Source organism: Phytophthora cinnamomi, assembly GCF_018691715.1.
Source record: "Phytophthora cinnamomi strain GKB4 chromosome Unknown Contig104, whole genome shotgun sequence".
NCBI classification, from domain to species: Eukaryota; Oomycota; class Peronosporomycetes; order Peronosporales; family Peronosporaceae; genus Phytophthora; species Phytophthora cinnamomi.
In genome coordinates this window covers 732,705-751,142 of record NW_027151037.1, presented here as the reverse complement: position 1 = coordinate 751,142, position 18,438 = coordinate 732,705, and the positions used below count along the sequence as shown (strand labels likewise).

The window sequence follows — 18,438 nt, the reverse complement described above, 5'->3', positions numbered from 1 at the left end:
TACCCGTGTCTCGCCTTCGTCACCGCCTCCGCTCCTGGCCACCTGAGCTGCGATTGCTGGCCGTCAAACTGCTGAAGCTGCCGAAGCTCTTTAGCTGCTGCGGCGTGAAGGCGTTCACGAGCGACTTGGGCGTGGCGCCGAATCGCGTGGCACTGCGGCCACTGCTGGCAGAACTGACCTCGTGCTCGCTGGACTGACGCTCCAGCTGGTGCATGGCCCTCGCCTGCGCTTGGGCTTCTGCCAGCGCTGCAGCCTTCTCCTTCTCATAGGCTTCCAGCAAGTCCGTGTTCTGGAAGTTGTCCACGAACGCGTCGAAGTCGTGCGATGACGAGAACCACGACTTGATCTCCTGACGCTTCGAATGGCCGCTGCTGCTCGGGCTCTTTTTCTTCTTGTTGCCCTTGGCCTTGCGCTCCTTTTCAGCGCACAGCCCCAACAACTTGTCATAGAACTCACGGAGACCGCCGACGAACGCTGCGGCACACTCCGAGTCGTAATACTGTCGATCATCCAGTCCGTTCGGATCCGATGACGGCTGAGCTCCCTGGTAGTTGCTGTCCGAGTCAGACACGCCGCTAGTTGAGACTGGGGTCATCATCCAGCTCGATCCAGACCTGCTACTACTCATCCCGTCGTCGAAGCTGCGCAAAGTGACGTCCATCGGGGGATATGCCCCCACTGGCGACCGCATCGACTGTGAGGTTACACCGGACGCCGAGGCGGGTGTAGTGGGGCCCCGGCTGGACACGAGCTGCTGCGCTGAGTGTCTGCGGCTCATCTTCATTCGCATCTTGTGGCGCTGCTTGGTGATCTTGTCAACTCGCTCCAAAAACTGCCTGCGCCATTTCTTCGGCAAAGGTACAGCGTTTCGGAACGTTTTGTCCGTCACAAGCGAGTCCACATCCTCGAGATCAACCACCACAACACACGACCCAAGCAAGCGAGGATCGTTGCCGCATTTCTTCGAGAAGGTCAGGCAGCTCTGCCATGTGTCCGCCGTAGCGCCCATGAGAAACGGTGGTTCCTCCTCCATCGGATCCGAAGAAACTGCGGTTGACGAACTATTCCCACCTCCATTGAGACTGTCAGTGCTGCCCCGTGATGAAGAGTACGAGCCCGTAGCACTACCACTGCCACCACTGCTCCATGCGCGCCAGTCGTGCGAAAGCCTAGAAAACGATCTACGGCTCTTCGGTCGAGCCGCCAACTCCGCTTGCGCATGATGGAACGCAGCGTCGTGGAGGAATCGCCACGACGTCACGGGCACGAAAGGCAGGAAAGAGTGTTGCCAGCGGAACGGCTCCAGTAGTTTCAACAGGCTTGTGGTCACCTCTTGAATCTGCGGATAGGAATTACCAACCACCACTACAGAGTTCTCCAGCAACAGTACTCCCAGCAACTTCACCAGCAGCTTTGCGCCAAGCAGCCGCATTGTTCGCAATACTCCGGCACCTACAGCCGCTTCCTCGGCTTCCAGCATGTCGTACTCTGCTAGATACCATTCAGGTCGTGGGATCTCTTGACGCCACGCACTGGTGTCGCCCTCACGCACATCGAACACCTTGAATTGGAGCTTGGGATGAGTCCCAAACGGCGTTCGCACTTCTGGTGCATAGTCGTAGCCAATTGAAAGCACCAGCTGGCGGTCTTGAATCAGCGCATGCGAATTCATCCGCGAGACGTCGAAGTCCAGCATCCCATTCGGGTTGCCAGTGTTCACAGCAGCTGGCACTCTTGTTCCTCCAGGGGTCACAACAGAATCTGTTGACGAGCTATCAAGACCACCGAAGTAAAGCACCGCAATCTGTTGCGGATCGAAAGCATCCAGCAAAGTCCTTAAGTACCGCAAGTTTCGCGACCTGAACTCTGATGTCTCGATTTTGCCTTCAACGTACTTCACCTTCGCGTCATGCCACAAATTGAAAATCCACCACAACTTCTCGGACTGCACCTCATCGAAATCGCACAAGCCAATAGCTCCGTTCGAACTACTGCCTTCGTCGTGTGCAAACCCATCGCTGCGACCCAGGACGAAGTCATCTCCAGGCGGCAGCGAGCGAAGGTCTCCCAGGTCAATGAACTTCACGGATGAAGTGCGCTTCATAGAGCTATCACTGCTTTCTCCCGACTCGGCAAGGACCGGCATGCTTCCACCCTCATGAGGACGGCCTTCTCCAGTCCGTGAAGACGGCGCATCGGCTGTCGGAGATGGATAGTTCGGCACAGCAGGCTGGGGAGCTGAGCGCGATCGCTCTCGAGTATACCGTCGCGGCTTCCGTTCGCCAGCTTTCTTCACAGCGGTAGAATGACCGCTGTGAGCTGAACTGGCGGATTTCCCCGTTGCTGTTGAAGAAGGCGGTACATTAGGTCGCTCGCTTAACGAGGCCAAGCCTGTTCGAGGTGTAGCTGAGCTTTTCAGACCACTGGGAGCACCATACGACGCGGAGCCCTCTTGGTACGGCGATAAAGTGTTCGACGCCAGCAACTCCGATATCGACGACATGGACTGGTTCTTTTTGTGACCAGCTCGCTTTCCTCCCGCTACGCCACCAGCGCTTGGGGACGGCGTCGATACCTGCTTTCCACTGCCACTCATTTGTGGTGACGGCACGGGAATCACTGCAGAAAATGACGAAGATCTAGAGTTGCCACTGCCCACACTTGAGACAGACACGCTAGATCCAGAAGGCACAGCAGCGGCGGCGGCGGCCAAATTTGACGAGGAACCACTTGGAGGAAGTCGCTTGTGTGATCTTTGCAACGCCCGGAACGTTTGCAACTGGTGAACAATGCTGCTCAAGCACATCCGCGCACTCAACAGTTCGTCGAGATGCAAGAGCAGCGTTTCTTCAACGTACTCGGGTACACGCTCGAATTGCTGGATCTGGCATGCCGCAAGGATCAATTGCAGGGTCATAGCTTCCAGCTTGACAATGAATCCTTCACTGAAATTCAAGATGGGAACCACGCAGAAGCGGCCTTTGTTGAGTCCTCGTGCATACGGCATCGTAAAGTCGTTACTGAAGCCAGACGAATGAAGCACATTTGCATCCGCCACGTCATGGAATGCAACACGCCGGAAGAATACGCCCTTCATGATGCGAACGGCCTCCTCCCATAAAGCAGTCGCTTCCTTCAGATGTTTTTCGCTCTTATAGGATGCGATGCGCTCGAGCCAGACCCACACTTCACTGCAGAAAATCAGCGTTCGAAGGAAGCACGCGGGACTCGCCACTTGCTCAGCCAAATTCAACGCAGGACGAAGCAGCTTTTGCGCTTCCAGCAATACTTTCCGCGTTTTCTCAATCGTATCATCGCCACCAAGGTCCTCCAACTCCAGTACCGACGATTCTTTACCGGAGCTTCGACGGTGTAAGTGGGACTTGAGCATCTCGTCGTCCATGTTGCTACCAAGCGCGAAGAATGATCGCTGAATAGGTGCAAGCATGAAAGAAACGACCTCCAGGATCACCTTGAGCTGGTACAAGCTGTCGTCCAGCACGCGATACAAATCGAAAGCCGTCCAAAATGCATTTTGCGCTTGTTCCTTAGCCTTGTCCACGTCTCGAACGCACGTACCAAACAGGACCATGCGCTCATGTAGCCGCTGTTTTTCGTCCTTGTTTAAGCCATAAACTGATACACCCAAAGGCTTCAGCATTTCCTCCACCTGTGCCGGAGACACAACACTTCCAACAAAAGTGGAGCCCATCGAGCGTCCTCTTCGAGTACGTTCTTCACCATCCCGGCGGAGCTCCCACTCATACTCTTGCTGCTCTCGACAGAAAGCACGAAGTACCTTGCCATCAAGAACGTACAGTTGGGCCTGCTTACGAACATTGTCACGGTCGTTCTTCACGTGCGCCAAAGACAGCCAAGCAAAAGCGTTGCAGTAGTCACCCAGCTTGAGATACAACTTGACGCGGCAAACGATATAACGGAGAGTGAACGACATGTCGAAACAGTAGCGAGCTTCGCTACCCATGCCGCCCAAACTTCGGCCACCACCACTGCTGCTCGTTCCAGGTCCGGTGCCACTGCTACTTCCCGGTCCACTGAAACCCTTGATGTTCTCTTGCAGCCGGTCACAAAACGCTGTTGCCTCTCGTTCCATCAGCGAGAACATGTGACGACAAATGTCAAACATGCGCATTTTGAGTGCGTCTTCAGCAAGCAGCATACGCAATTGGGTGCGCTTTCCACGAGGCAGGCGAGTACTATAGTTCAGGAGGTGTTCGAGGACGCGCATGCCTTCCAAACACCGCCCACTGGAGCGGTACACGTCACGGACGAGCAAGTGCAGGTTAATATCGTGGTTCAACCAAGTGTCTACCTCGCTCGCGTTTCCGGTACTGCGCGACGAAAGGTGAAACGAACCCGAAAGCGACGACGACACCGAGCTCGATGTAGCTGTCATCATCGTGCCACTGCGGCTGGACGGTGCTTCACTGCTCGAATAACTCCCGTTACTAACAGACGACAGGAAGTGTGGCGGAAGCAGGTTTGTGTGGTCCCGCAGGAAATGACAGGCTGTTGCCAAATACTCTTCGGCGCGGGTGAAGTTGCCTTCACGAATCCACAGCTTGGTCATCTCCTGCGTTAAATACACATATACCGTGATATTTCCCTGTCTCTGCGCTGCGCTTGTCACCTTCTCGTGCAGTGGCAGCGCTCGGTGCACATCGTCGGCTTCCAGCGTTAGCTTGCATAGAAGCCGGTCCAGCTTTTCATACTCGCAGCCCTGGTTCAGAAAACTGAATAGGGCGCCTGCTGCTTCCAGACACAGGATGCCGTATCGGTATTTGTTGTTCTTGATCAATATGTTGCCCAGACCCTCAAGTGCCTCGCGGCCCAAGTCGGAAAGGAGTCCATCGTTGTTAAATATGCTGAAGTAGGATAATGGCACGGCCTTGTCGCGGCCACGCAGTGATGGCACTTTAGATAGCTTCGCCACAGCCTTTTTTGAGCACGTCTCCAGCAAGCGCAATGCCTCGTATGCTAGCGACTCCGCCACCCTCAGGTTACCGTGGGAAGTGGTGGAGGAAATGTGCATGGCGGCCAACACTGATGCGCATTTCGCTTTCACGAGCGAGAACTTAGCAGCTGATATTCGCTCGTAGAAGAAGCTCAGCGCCGAGTTGCGCGAACGAGATGACGGCCTCAGCAACTCGAACAGTTTGACGCTTGCGCTCCATCCGCCAAGCCCTTTCGAAAGATCACCACGTTCATATCCACTGTCGCGATAATCAGGGTTGGACGATGACGAGCTACTGCGGCTGTCACGGTTGTGCGGTAACAGCCCCACCAAGATGGGATCTACGGTTGCCTCGTCGTCTTCGAACTCAAGGAGTTCCTCAAGTGCAGGAAGCGAGATCTCAGCCAACGCACTTTTGCTGTCGTACAAGCTCTGGATATCACACAGGATGAGCGCCTGAAGACAGATGACATCCGAGGAGAGAGCAAAATGTCTTGCGTCCTCTGACGGCTGGTTTCGCTTATCACCAGACGACTTGTATCGATTGCTGCTGCGGCTTTCTGGACTTGTGTTCAGGTGCTGGAACAATGCGCCATAGTACTGGAGGACTTCGTTTACGATCTGCGAGGCCGAATCACCGACCACAGGTTCCAGTGGCAAGAACGCAGGTAACTGGTTGCATATCTGCCACTTGTACTCGTACTCTCCGCTCGCGAATCCAGCCAGGTGATGACACACGTATCGCAGTTCAATAAGTGCGACAACATTGGAGTGCTGCGGGAAGGCTTCCGCGCAGTGCACGAGGATGTCCTGGAATTGCTGGATCCAATAAATAGTAGTCTTGTTGCCTTGCGTCGATGCCGACGATGATGTGGACAGCATCGATAGAGAGAGATGCGTCGCGAGCGGAACCACGGGCTTTGGGCCGTACAGGCGGGCAGCCTCCTGCAAAATCTCTATGCTGGACCCCACCACAAACTCCAAATCGCTAGGTGACAGGTTCTGAGCCCAGTTCTCGTCGGTCATGCCAGTGGTCGACACCTTCTCGAAGTACATTCTCACGAGCTCGCGGTTCTCTTTGTCCTCGCCGAAGTACCGGTAGTGCGTGATCTGCTTGAAAAACGTGTTGACAAACTCACGTCCGAACGGCAGCGACACGAGCGCGTGGAACTGCTGGTTCTTCAACTGTCTCGGGGGCGGCAGGCGGTTGCGCTCCGCGTCCATGTGATGTGATACCACCGCGCAGTCCGGCACGACCAGATCCGCCAGCCATCGCTCATACTTGTTCTCGGTGAAGCTGGGGAAGTTGGCGCGGTCTCGCTCCAGGCTGCTGAACGTGCTGGACGGCTTGGGGTACCGTTCTATCCTAACCGCGTACGCGGACGAGTTGGCCACCTCCAGTAGCCGCAGTTTGTCCACGAGCGAGTACTCGATCGCGTTCGACGAGGACGCGGAGGCCGACGTCATACTCGAGCGTACGCCATCCACGCTGCCGTCCACGCTCGCTCCTGACTGATGGAAGTCGCTCCTTCTCCTCTGAAACAGCGGTTCGTCCGACGGCCTGCGTTGCCGCCGTCCAGCGCCGTCCAGGTTGAACGACACGCCGTCGGCGCTGTCGGCCTCGTCGTCGTCGGGCAAGCTCTCGCCGTCCAGCACCTCGTGCAGGTTGGGCAGGAAGAAGTTGCCGTTCTCGGCGCGTCTCCTGGTCGGGTCCATGCTGTCGGACGGCCCGAGCGCGGCGTCCGTCTGCTCGTCGAAGCCGAACTCGGCGTCCCAGTCCTCGTCGCTGTCGCTCGCGTCCTCGGGCTGCTGCTGCTGCTGCTGCTGTTGCTGGTCCTGCGCGCGAGCTGCTCCGCCTCTGGCCGCGTCCTTGACGGACGACGAGTACGAGCCGTAGAGCAGCGCGCGCGCGTCGTCCTCGTCGGCCTGGTACGCGCCTCCGCTGTGTCTGCCGGAGCCGCCGCTGCCGCTGGACGCGGCCACCTCGCTGCCGCGGCGGTTGCGCGTCTGCGCGCCGTTGGAGCTGCTGCTGCTGCGCCGCTTGTACAGCGCGTCGGCCAGCAGCAAGTCGGCGCCCACGCTGTCCTGGCGCCGCCAGCGCGCGCGCGGGGCCGCGGCCGCCGGCTCCTGCGCCAGGAAGTCGCTGCTCCAGTCCTCCACCTCGTCCTCCGTGGAGGCCGCGAGCCCCACGACCACCTGGTCGCGCGCTCCGTTGCCATTGCCGTTGCTGTGGCTGTTGCTGTGGCTGCTGCTGGCCGACAGCGCCGCGTGGCCCGCGCTCTTGTGGTGGTAGAGCGTGGCGGCGTGGCGCCGGCCATGGCCGCTATGCAGCGACGGGGAGGACGCGGACGTGGCGGCCAGGCGCCGGTCCTGCGAGGCTGCGGCGGGGGCGGCGCTGCTGCTGCTACTGCTACTGCTGGCTGCTGCTGCTGCTGCTGCTGCTGCTGGCGCGGGGGCCTCGCTCTTCTTCTTCTTGCTCTGCAGCACGCGCTGCATCTGCCGTCGAATGGGGTCTCGGAGGCTGCAGCGGCGGCGGCGACTCGGGCATAAGGCTGGCTGGCCGTCCGTGCGTGCGATGGGGGCCCCGCTGGCTGGCTGGCCGCTATGACGGACGCTACGCTCCTCCTCGGCGTTCGGTGGCGGTGCGGGGGTGCTGAAGTGGCTAGCGCTTCCGCCGCGTGCGCTGCATGGGCTGGGCCCCCGCCGCCCGCGGCCCGGCCATTCTGTGCAACAAACGTCGACAGTGAAAATTTCGGAGCCCTAATCGTTCATCGCAAACGGCCGCTGCGTCAGTAGATTTGTGGAGACGAATTAACCGGATTGAGGTCGAAGTGAGAAGGAAGCGAGGCGATGCACTGATTTGAGTGGCGTTTCAGCAGTGAGCGCGACCAAGTACTGACCTTGGATAGGAAAATCCGTCCCACTCTGCGGCGACTCTCTTGGTCCCAAATATAGCGCCCACGAAACGGCCGGGTCAACCCAAGTGTAGGTACCGGCGCGTTTTGACGCCTCGCGCACTGCGAATTGCGCGGCGACTTAGCCGGCGGGTGCCGTCTCCGCTCGCGCTCGGTCTCGCCTTCCGACGCCGGGTTTCGCTGCTCGACCACGCCCAGGTGCTGCGACTCAACTGCGCCGCCGTCGAAGCAGCTGGCGCGCCGACCCGCCGCTCCGTCGTCACCGTGGCATTTTTCGGCGCCCCTTTTAGGCCGGTGCACACCTCTAATTGCTGTCCTCCGGCTTTCCATACATTGGAATTTTGGCCCGAATTTTGAGAGTACCCATCTCGCGGTACGTACGCCGCCAACTTCAATTTCAGTGAGCAGCGCCGCGTCGCGATGGCCGCTTCGACGCCAGCGATCGATCGATCGGCCGCTGCAGCGCGGTGGCGGCACCAGCTCTCGGCCAGCAGCCACCAGCCGGCCCAGGCCATTATGACCGATCACCCGTCTGGCCGAACGTAAGCAATTGCACCAGCGCCCAGCAGGTTTGACAAGCATTGCCGTTTCTGTCCCGCCTCCCACGTAAGTCAGGGGTTTGAGAAGTACCGTACACGTTCTCTTATATCTGATATACATCACTTGAAGTACCGTGGGTTTGCTCTTATTTCCAACATAATGTACCCGATCACTCCGACTAGGTGCGACGCAGTCCTAATAAGGTTCGGTACCTATTTACCGAATTAGACCAAAAAAACGTTGATTTTGGTCAAAATGACAGATTTTGAATTTGATAAAATCCGCTATTTTCAGTGACCGCCATGGCTGTGGACACTGTGCTGGGCAGATTGTGCACGCTGCGAATCGCAAGTTGGGACAGTTCCCTACCCAACCTCAGACCTTTTTACTCTAAAAGCAAGTGTTTTAAACACTTGTTTTTTTTAGTATTTAACATTTGCAGTTAACATTTGGATATTTGTAAACGTTAAACAAAAGTTTACAATAAACACGCCGTTTAAACAAATAGAAAAGTTAACTTGGAATTTAGTGATATATAATCAACAGGCCAGGAGAGATCGTGATCTGGCCTTAGACCAAGCACCATCTCAAGCGCGCGTGGCTGCGCGGGACTTTGCTCCTCAGTAGCCCGAGCTGAGGGCTAACGCTACAAATCTGACACCCCACCTGAAGACGAGCCGACGCCTGAATAAATGCCAGCAACCCCACCTGGGAGGAGCGAACAAGACGACCAGTCCGACGATCAGGGTCCGACGACCCAGTCATCCAAGGAACGACAGCACCAAACGGGCGATGAACACATCCGGGGTGCACGACAAGACCTCGACGAAGGGATCGCTGCAACCGACACCGGTCCTGTGTTGTTGAAGGCTGTCCTGCATCCACTATCGCCAGCGGAGATGAAAAGGAACTGTGGCGCTCAAGGCGGTGGAATGCGATGTTCCTTCGAAGGCTGCAACTTGAGTTCGATCTGGTGTCGCCTGTGCAATCTACACGGTGTCTCCCCAGTCACATCCCCAGGGCTGGGCATAAGAGCATGAGGGCAAAATACAGTTTTTTCGGGACATACCTCGGACACGTCACTAGGGGTACCGTGGTTTTGCTCTTATTTCCTGCGCAATGCACCCGATCGCTCCGCCTAGGTGCGACGCGGCCGTCGCGCACGTGGCAGACGCCGCTTACTTCCTTCTTCGCTTCAAGCCGCGAGCAGCTCACTTCCCGCTTGACCGCCATGGACGCCCCAGCCGCCGCCGCCGACCTCGTGAGCCTCGTGGTGCGCAACGTGTACACGCCAGCGCAGTCGCTGGCGCTGCGCGTGGACCCGCGCACGCGCGTGGGCGAGCTCAAGCGCCGCCTGAGCCTCGAGTTCCCGCTGAGCCCCGCCGTGGCCGCGCAGAAGCTCATCTTCGGCGGCAAGATCTGCCGCGACGAGGAGCCGCTGGCGCAGGTGCTGGCGCAGGTGCAGAGCAGCCACCTGAAGGACGGCGACGCCGCCAGCGACGAGCCCGTGGTCTTCCACCTGCTCGTGAGCGCCCCCGCCGGCGCGCGCAAGAGCGCAGAGCCCAAGCCGCAGACGCACGCGGAGGTCGCGGAGGCGCAGGACTCGCCCAGGCCCAGCAGCAGCAGCAGCAACGAGGCCGCGCAGTCCCGAAGCTTCGACGCGCAGCCGACGCCAGCGCCCGCCTCGCAGCCGCCGACGCAGACGCAGCAGACGCCGCTCCTGTTCGGCCAGACGCCCGCCATGACCCAGCAGCAGCACAACCTGTACAGGCAGAGCATCCTCATGCAGCAGCAGGCCATGGTGCTGCAGCAGATCCAGTACCTGCAGTTCATGCTCGTGCAGCAGCAGCGACAGCAGCAGGCCCCGACGCCCGACGCGCAGAACCCGTTCGCGGCCCACTACGCGGCGGCGCCCTACGGCCACTTCTACGGCATGATGCCGCCCCAGATGTTCCCAGCTCAAGCGCGCCCCAACGTTGCTGCTGCTGCTGCGCCGCACGCGGCGCCCGTTGCGCCCCAAGCGGCCGCTCATGAACAGGCGCCGGCTGCGGTGGATGCTGCGGCGGACCCGCAGGACCGCCCGATGCTCGTGGAGATGGTGCGCGAAGTGTTCCCGCTGCTGGACTTCAGGATGGCGCTCAAGATGGCGTTCATGCTGTTTATCATCGGCCAGGACACGCCCCTGGACCGCATTCTCATGCTCGGGCTGCTGTCGTTCATCTCCTACCTGCACATCACCGGCATCTTCGCCAAGATCTACGAAGTGTACAGCCGACGCCGCAGTGCCAATGGAGAGGCAGACGCGAATGCGCCAGCAGACCCCAACGCGCCAGGAGCCGCGGCGGCTGCTGGGGCCACGATTTCAAACCGCTACGGGATGTTGACGCGTGTGCTGCGCATCTCGGCGGACCGTGGACTTGTGCAAGATGTCAAGTACTTCGTGGTGGGGTTGCTGCTGTCGCTGGTGCCAGCGTGGCACCCGCAGCCCATCCAAGGCGCGGCACCCATGCACGAAAACGCCATCCCGGATGACGTACCTCTCCAAGGTATTTAAAATGTGGATGTGATTTTGGAGAATGCTGTCAAGCGAGCCAGAACTCACCGAGCAGCAGTGTAAACTATTGGAACGGGTGGCAATGCATTTGCCACCTTAGTGGAAAGAGGAGGCGATACAAGGGTACGGGTGAATAACAAGATGTGTGATTTTTTTCTTGCTTTGGTTAGTCGTTCCAGTTTTCATGTGTATGCTAGTTCACTAGCAAGTGTTGATCACTACGCAGAGCCCAGTGGGGCTTTTTTGGTGCGAGAGAAACTCCGCTTGATAGCGTCGAAGAGCTTCTCCTTCGGTCGACTGAGTCGTCGTTGCCGGGCATCCTGAGCAGTGTTTGCCAGCTTGTTGGATGGTAGCTCCTGTTGCTGCTCCGGGACGATCTCCACTTTGGATTCAGGAGCTTCAACCACGGTTGTGACGGTGACATCATTTGCCAAGCTCGCAGCAGGGTCAATGACAGACTTGTGTTTCGGCTGAACAACGACGCGAGTAATGATGGTGGGCCTCTTTGCTGGTGATTCCCGACCCTTGTTCAAACCATTGTCCAGCTTCACCGCAACGGAAAGCCGTCGCCGTGGCGTCGATTTGCGAAGAGGGATCTCCGCTGATGCGGTGGAATCGGTAGAGATACTTTCGGGGTGCTGAAACTTCGAAACTTCGGCTTCAGACGTTTCTGGATGAAGCTCTTCATTGCTGTGCTGGTCCTCATCTGCAGTAGCCTTTTCAGGTTGTTGGGACTTTAGGCCTTCCATTTCGGGTGTCTCTGGGTAGAGTTCTTGTTTGCTCTGCTGATCCTCGTCATTTACATCTTCAGATTGATTTTCTTCAACTGCTTGTGGTTGATCACCACTCGACGCGAGGTCCTGTTGCTGTGCTTTGGCGGGTGACGTAGGCAGAGGAGTTTCTGCAGTACTCAAAAGCTCTTCGTGCTCCTGATCGACGTCCACACACAATGGCACTGGGGCTTGTGTGGCCAAGTAGATACTTTTGATGACAGCTTCTGCCGCTGTGAGCGCTGGAGTCCGTGGATTGGACCGGCAATTCGCATTCGTGCAGCCGTCACGCTTGCAGCCCGCTGTCAGCATGACAAAGTACGCTTGCACAAGTTGTCGAGCATAGACGTAGTCGGTCGTCGATGCTTCCTCCACGCACGCATCGCTCGACCCAGACACGGCGCCGACTTGGTCGTGATCCATCCTGCGACACAGTGAGCCTTGCCACGCTGGACACGATGTGGAAGACTCGGAGATCAAGTACAGGGGAAGTTCACAAGCAAATAGCCTATTATTTTTACACTCCGCGTCGTTGTTCATGCTAATCTTGTCGACTTCGGGGCGTCTACGGAGGCTTCCTCCTCCTCCTAGCGACTATCTGGCTGCGCTCGACACCAAACGTTCACAGCTGAGGCTCGCCGTGCAGCTGCTGCGCCACTTGTGCCCAGTTGTCGAGCGTGGCCAGCGCCTTGCCCGACGTCAGCTGCTTCTTGGCCATCTCGTAGCCGCTCTTGATGCTGTCCGCCAGGCCGTACACGTAGAGCCCGGCGCCGGCGTTGTAGGCGATCGTGTTGCCCACGGGGCACTCGCTGGCAACGCCGCCACTGAACACCTTGCGCAGAATGGCGGCGTTCTCAGCAGCGTCGCCGCCCTTGAGCTGCTCCAGCGTCACCGACGGAACACCCACGTCCTCCGGACGCAACTCGTACCGGCGGAACGGCTTCTCAGCGCCCTGACGCACCTCGACGACGTCCGCCGGGCCCATCGAGTTGAGCTCGTCCAGCCCGGCGCAGTGCACGACCAGTCCGTGCTCCACGCCGAGGGCCAGCAGCACCTCGCCGAACACGTCCAGCAGCTTGGGCGTGTACACGCCGATGACCACGCGCTTGCAGCCGGCGGGGTTCAGCAGCGGGCCGAGGATGTTGAACATGCTGCGGATGCCGATGGCCTTGCGCACGGGCGCCACGTAGCGCATGGCCGGGTGGAAGTGCGGCGCGAACATGAAGGCGATCTGCGCCTCCTCGAGGCACGCGCCCACGTGCTCGGGCTTGAGCATGGGCACGCCCAGCTCCTCCAGCACGTCGGCCGAGCCGGACCTGCTGGACACCGAGCGGTTGCCGTGCTTGGCCACCAGCGCGCCGCACGACGCGGCCAGCACGGCGGCCGCCGTGGACAGGTTGACGGTGTTGGCGCCGTCGCCGCCCGTGCCCACGATGTCGAGCGTCGGGCGTCCGGACTGCAGGCCACAACAAGGAATAGGGGGATACTGTCAGACGGAGAACGCGTTGCACACCCAATTAACCGGCGATGGAACGCACCGACACGTGCACGGTGACGGCTTCGGAGCGCATGTGGCGCGCAAAGGCCGCGACCTCGGCGGCGCTCTCGCCCTTGGCGGCCAGCAGCGCCAGCAGCACGCCCACGGCCACGGGGTTCTCGGCCGCCTTCTCGGAGGCGATCTGCTGCACGGCGAACGTGGCCTCGGCGTCCGTCAGGTCCTCGCGGCGCGTCAGCTTGGCCAGCAGCGCGCTCAGCTCCATGGTGGTCATTGCCGCAGTCTCTTGTGGCTGTTTGCGGCTTGGGGAATGACGTGTTGTGGGCTGGGCAACGGCTGAACTGAAGCGGTGCCACCAGAAAATTCCCGTCCGTCTTAACACGCGCCGATTGGCTGGAACGAGCGCTGGCCAATCAAAAACGGTTTACGCTGCGATTATTGTGCAAACGTGGGACGGATGGGCTAGCAAAAGTTGAAGTTACGGGCTCGTCATCGTGATTGAACGCCGCATTTGCCCTGCCTACTCTACCTTCACGCCCTCCACCTGCGTGCCGGCCGTGAAGTGGCCGGGGGCCAAGTGGTTCTTGATCCATAGGCGCGGGATGCCGACGCTCGTCACGTACACGCCGCAGAGCACGCCGCCCGAGGTGATTCCGGCGATGAGTCCCATGAGTCTCCCGCTGTCAGCCGTCTTGGTGTTCCAGCCGCGAGGAGGCCGCACGTAGCGCACATGCTTGAGGTGCCGCAGCATGAACCGCTTCATCGGCTGGTACACCGCCGTGCAGTGGAGGCGCATCATCTTGTCCGTGTCGGCGGCGCTCTCGCCCGGGTTTCGCGCGAACAGCGGACTGTCGCCGTAGTGCTCGCAGAACCGGCACGATGTCGAGCTGTTGCTCTGGTCCACTTCGATGCCTCGCCAGTGCGCCTCCAGGACGTGTCGTGGTCGGTGCCCGGGGTCGCTGGAACTGAAAATCTGCGAGCCGAATCCAGGCTCGACGACGTCCAGGAGTCGAGCCAGCATTGCGATGTCGTCCGTGTCAATGGCAGAGCACTAGCTCGTCGTTCGTGTCTCTTTGATTCGAGTCCTTCGGCGAGGGAGAATACGACCGGCTGTAGTGTTGCGGGCTTCCCCGAACACATTGAAGCAGTGGGGCTCGATGCCTTTGTAGAGCAGGCACATGGCGTCGAGCATCGTGGGAAGCGGGAGTTCGTCTGGCACAAGCTCCTCACTCAACTGCAAATCGAAATTACAGCCGCAACGACCACGAGCCCCGCGTATACATTGCGGCACCAACTGATGGAAATCTCCTGGGCGTTTGTCCCCAAAGTGGACGCCGTCGAACTCGTAGTAGTACAGCAGCGCCTCTGTGGCAATGGCGTCGCGGGCATTTTGCTTGAGCGGTCGTGAACAGCTCTGGAGAAGACTGCAGGCGTCTTGAGGATCCAGCAACAGCGACAACTGGGTGCACACAAGTGCCACCACGTCTGAGAATGTAATTGGGGTTTGGTTGTTCGAGTTCTTCATTATTTTGATATCAGTAGCGTTCTTCCTTTGTTGACCTTGAGCTACCTGTCGCTTCTCGCCGTTGGGCATGACTCGCACGAATTGTGATTCCGCAATGGCAGTTGAACTCAAAACACTCCGTTGGAGATGCTAGTGGGCTATATTGGTCGCTTGCTGTCGCAAATGGAACGTTGCTGGGCTATATTGGTCGCTTGCTGTCATACATGAAACGGATCCACGACACTTCAACCCTATGGATCGAGTGTCACTCGGTCGAGGGAATAGTGCCCTTGATTCGGTATCTTTCCGTCGCCGCGTTGACAGTCGCAGCAATGGCTCCCCCCTGCAATGACGACACCAACAGCCTGCAAGTTGCAACCTCATGCAATGCACTGCCCATTGCAAAGCCAACGCAATGGCAACGCACTCTCCCTCCCCACACCGTAGCTTGACAAGTGTTTTTATTGTAACTTTACCATTTTCCATCCAGCTGCAGCCGCCCAGGCAGCCAGCTGCAGCTACTGCGTAGTGCGCAGACACCTACGAACTACGAACTACCATTACGTAGTAGTATCACACAGCGGCCCGCACGCTCCGCCTTGCTACACTTCCCGTTGCTAAGCTTAGTCGCGGGCGTCGAACACGGACAGCAGCAGCTCGCCGTAGTCGCCGCTCACCTCCTCGGCGATGCGCTCGCGCAGCTCCTTGCCGTACTTCTTCTTGTACACGGGCTTGATGTCGCGCAGCACGATGTGGTAGCGCACCACGGCCGAGCTCAGCGCGTCCTCGTCCGTGCCGAAGCCCTTCATGGCGGCCTCGAACAGCTCGGCCAGCAGATCCAGCGGCTCCGTGACCATGCGGATGAGGAACAGCACGGCCTTCTCGGAGTGGCCGCTGAACTCGTGCGCCGCGGCCTTGACGAGCGACTCGTTGTACTTCTTCTCGTAGGCGGCCGCCACGTTGCGCAGGTGCTCGGGTGGACTGGCCACCAGCACACCCACGAAGCCCTCCTCGTCCGTGCCCAGCTTGCCGCGGCCCGTCTTGTACAGCTTCTCCACGTCGGCGTCCACCTTGGCGGCGTTGTGGACGTTGGCGTCGTACGGCACCAGCGAGGCCTGCAGCGACGCCAGGATCACCGTCTGGAAGTCGCCGTGCAGGTCGCCGTCCAGCACGGAGCCCAGGTCCTCGCCGTACACGTCGTAGTACGTCTTCTTGAGGATGTTGATCTCGACGTTGGTGCGGCCCACGACAACGGGGTAGATGAGGTCCTCCTTCGTGCCCAGGCCCTTGGTGGCCTTGCGCAGGATGCCGGCCTCGGCCTCGGGAAGCGGCGACGCCAGCAGCTTGAGCAGGAACCGGTAGTGGCCCGACGTCTCTTCGCCCACGAGGTCGCGTAGGCTCTGGTTGTGCAGCTCCTTGTAGCGCTTGGCGATGAATCCGCGCTGCGTGGCCGTCTTGCCGCCGAGCGCCTTGTTCAGCTCCTTCTCGTTGGTGCCCAGGCCCTTGGTGGCCTCGAAGATCTCGTTCACGGCCGAGTCCGTGCCGGCCGGATACGAGGGCGCCTGGCCGTTCCAGGCGCTGTGCGTGGCGGGCGGGTACAGGTTCAGCATCTTGGTGGAGGGGGGAGGGGGGGGGGTCTTGGCTCTTGACTTGCGAGGCGCGGAGCAGATTCGGGAATGGCACTCGGATGTAGTGAATCACTACTAGTGATGGAAGATTGGGGCAACTTCAATTGGATACTTGCCCCGTCTCTGGTTGCCACGATCGACTGAATTTTTGTATGGGGAAATCTGATTGATGCACTCGATGAGATTCTCCATCCGATGGCCCAAGCACAGCCTAACCAAGATGCCGCGTTGCGACGCGGAGGATATCCAGCCTGCAGTGTATAGGAGATGAATGGAGGGTCATCAGCAATTGGGTGGCTTGCTGTGGTGTTCGCTAGGCTAGCGGCTAGCCTGGTCATTATATAACGTGCACGCCATGGCCACGTCAATTGGCAAACTGTTTCGCACCGGGAAAACGAGAGCGCTTCACTGGCGCTAGCAGGTGCGGATGGCGAAAGACCGCGGCTCATTTTGAGTGAGTGCTCACTGAGCATAGCCGTAGATGCTGAGCAGTGCTCAGCATCGACGACTGTGAATCAGTTTGCTGTGACCAAATCACCTGAGCAACAACACGCGTCTTGCTTCGTCGATACACCACGTCAGTCAGATTTTGTGGCCGTATACGTCCAGCCGCATCGAGCCTCATATATCATCTTCCTCGGGATATCCGATATCACAATGACAATCCAAGCTATTTCTCAAAACCGTTATCGACATTTACACAGGTTACTGTATTTCAAAAATTGTATCCACCCCGTATCCATCCTCATTCGTCACTCGGCTTACATACAAAAAGCAAGTCAATCCGCAGACCAATTTGAAGTTCCAACTGCGAAGGGAGGCGATTTTCCATTGTCATTTTCGAATCTGCTCCGCGCCTCGCAAGTCAAGAGCCAAGACCCCCCCCCCCCCCCCTCCACCAAGATGCTGAACCTGTACCCGCCCGCCACGCACAGCGCCTGGAACGGCCAGGCGCCCTCGTACCCGGCCGGCACGGACTCGGCCGTGAACGAGATCTTCGAGGCCACCAAGGGCCTGGGCACCAACGAGAAGGAGCTGAACAAGGCGCTCGGCGGCAAGACGGCCACGCAGCGCGGATTCATCGCCAAGCGCTACAAGGAGCTGCACAACCAGAGCCTACGCGACCTCGTGGGCGAAGAGACGTCGGGCCACTACCGGTTCCTGCTCAAGCTGCTGGCGTCGCCGCTTCCCGAGGCCGAGGCCGGCATCCTGCGCAAGGCCACCAAGGGCCTGGGCACGAAGGAGGACCTCATCTACCCCGTTGTCGTGGGCCGCACCAACGTCGAGATCAACATCCTCAAGAAGACGTACTACGACGTGTACGGCGAGGACCTGGGCTCCGTGCTGGACGGCGACCTGCACGGCGACTTCCAGACGGTGATCCTGGCGTCGCTGCAGGCCTCGCTGGTGCCGTACGACGCCAACGTCCACAACGCCGCCAAGGTGGACGCCGACGTGGAGAAGCTGTACAAGACGGGCCGCGGCAAGCTGGGCACGGACGAGGAGGGCTTCGTGGGTGTGCTGGTGGCCAGTCCACCCGAGCACCTGCGCAACGTGGCGGCCGCCTACGAGAAGAAGTACAACGAGTCGCTCGTCAAGGCCGCGGCGCACGAGTTCAGCGGCCACTCCGAGAAGGCCGTGCTGTTCCTCATCCGCATGGTCACGGAGCCGCTGGATCTGCTGGCCGAGCTGTTCGAGGCCGCCATGAAGGGCTTCGGCACGGACGAGGACGCGCTGAGCTCGGCCGTGGTGCGCTACCACATCGTGCTGCGCGACATCAAGCCCGTGTACAAGAAGAAGTACGGCAAGGAGCTGCGCGAGCGCATCGCCGAGGAGGTGAGCGGCGACTACGGCGAGCTGCTGCTGTCCGTGTTCGACGCCCGCGACTAAGCTTAGCAACGGGAAGTGTAGCAAGGCGGAGCGTGCGGGCCGCTGTGTGATACTACTACGTAATGGTAGTTCGTAGTTCGTAGGTGTCTGCGCACTACGCAGTAGCTGCAGCTGGCTGCCTGGGCGGCTGCAGCTGGATGGAAAATGGTAAAGTTACAATAAAAACA

The 18,438-nt window shown here is 59.2% G+C and overlaps 6 protein-coding genes across 9 annotated transcripts; 2 read left to right on the top strand and 4 right to left on the bottom strand.

Annotated features, from left to right (window-relative positions):
- Positions 1–19: 19 nt before the first annotated feature.
- On the bottom strand, positions 20–7,471 carry IUM83_06049 (DENN domain; the record flags this gene model as incomplete). 3 transcript variants are annotated; one of them, XM_067930228.1, is made up of 2 exons in its annotated part: positions 20–1,772; positions 2,859–7,471. In XM_067930228.1, 2 exons carry the CDS (start codon positions 7,469–7,471, stop codon positions 20–22), a joined length of 6,366 nt encoding a protein of 2,121 aa, XP_067782700.1. The 3 variants fall into 3 exon arrangements, with proteins under 3 accessions (XP_067782700.1, XP_067782701.1, XP_067782702.1); XM_067930227.1 differs by lacking the exon at positions 20–1,772 and having other exon boundaries at positions 4,225–4,268; positions 4,378–7,471; XM_067930226.1 differs by lacking the exon at positions 20–1,772 and having other exon boundaries at positions 5,226–5,234; positions 5,306–7,471.
- Positions 7,472–9,661: 2,190 nt separating this feature from the next.
- On the top strand, positions 9,662–10,984 carry IUM83_06048 (Ubiquitin domain; the record flags this gene model as incomplete). The annotated part of the gene is made up of 1 exon (XM_067930225.1): positions 9,662–10,984. One exon carries the CDS (start codon positions 9,662–9,664, stop codon positions 10,982–10,984), a length of 1,323 nt encoding a protein of 440 aa, XP_067782699.1.
- A 1,392-nt stretch (positions 10,985–12,376) lies between these two features.
- On the bottom strand, positions 12,377–13,523 carry IUM83_06047 (Anthranilate phosphoribosyltransferase; the record flags this gene model as incomplete). The annotated part of the gene is made up of 2 exons (XM_067930224.1): positions 12,377–13,210; positions 13,293–13,523. The coding sequence occupies 2 exons, from the start codon at positions 13,521–13,523 to the stop codon at positions 12,377–12,379; spliced, it is 1,065 nt and encodes a 354-aa protein (XP_067782819.1).
- Positions 13,524–13,769: 246 nt separating this feature from the next.
- Positions 13,770–14,270, bottom strand: IUM83_06046 (uncharacterized protein; the record flags this gene model as incomplete). Its single annotated transcript, XM_067930223.1, has 1 exon — positions 13,770–14,270. The coding sequence occupies one exon, from the start codon at positions 14,268–14,270 to the stop codon at positions 13,770–13,772; it is 501 nt and encodes a 166-aa protein (XP_067782663.1).
- Positions 14,271–15,376: 1,106 nt separating this feature from the next.
- On the bottom strand, positions 15,377–16,363 carry IUM83_06045 (Annexin (Annexin) Family; the record flags this gene model as incomplete). Of its 2 annotated transcripts, none has more annotated exons than XM_067930221.1 (1): positions 15,377–16,363. In XM_067930221.1, the coding sequence occupies one exon, from the start codon at positions 16,361–16,363 to the stop codon at positions 15,377–15,379; it is 987 nt and encodes a 328-aa protein (XP_067782847.1). The 2 variants fall into 2 exon arrangements, with proteins under 2 accessions (XP_067782847.1, XP_067782846.1); XM_067930222.1 differs by having other exon boundaries at positions 15,377–15,610.
- Positions 16,364–17,284: 921 nt separating this feature from the next.
- On the top strand, positions 17,285–18,271 carry IUM83_06044 (Annexin (Annexin) Family; the record flags this gene model as incomplete). Its single annotated transcript, XM_067930220.1, has 1 exon — positions 17,285–18,271. The coding sequence occupies one exon, from the start codon at positions 17,285–17,287 to the stop codon at positions 18,269–18,271; it is 987 nt and encodes a 328-aa protein (XP_067782705.1).
- Positions 18,272–18,438: the final 167 nt, after the last annotated feature.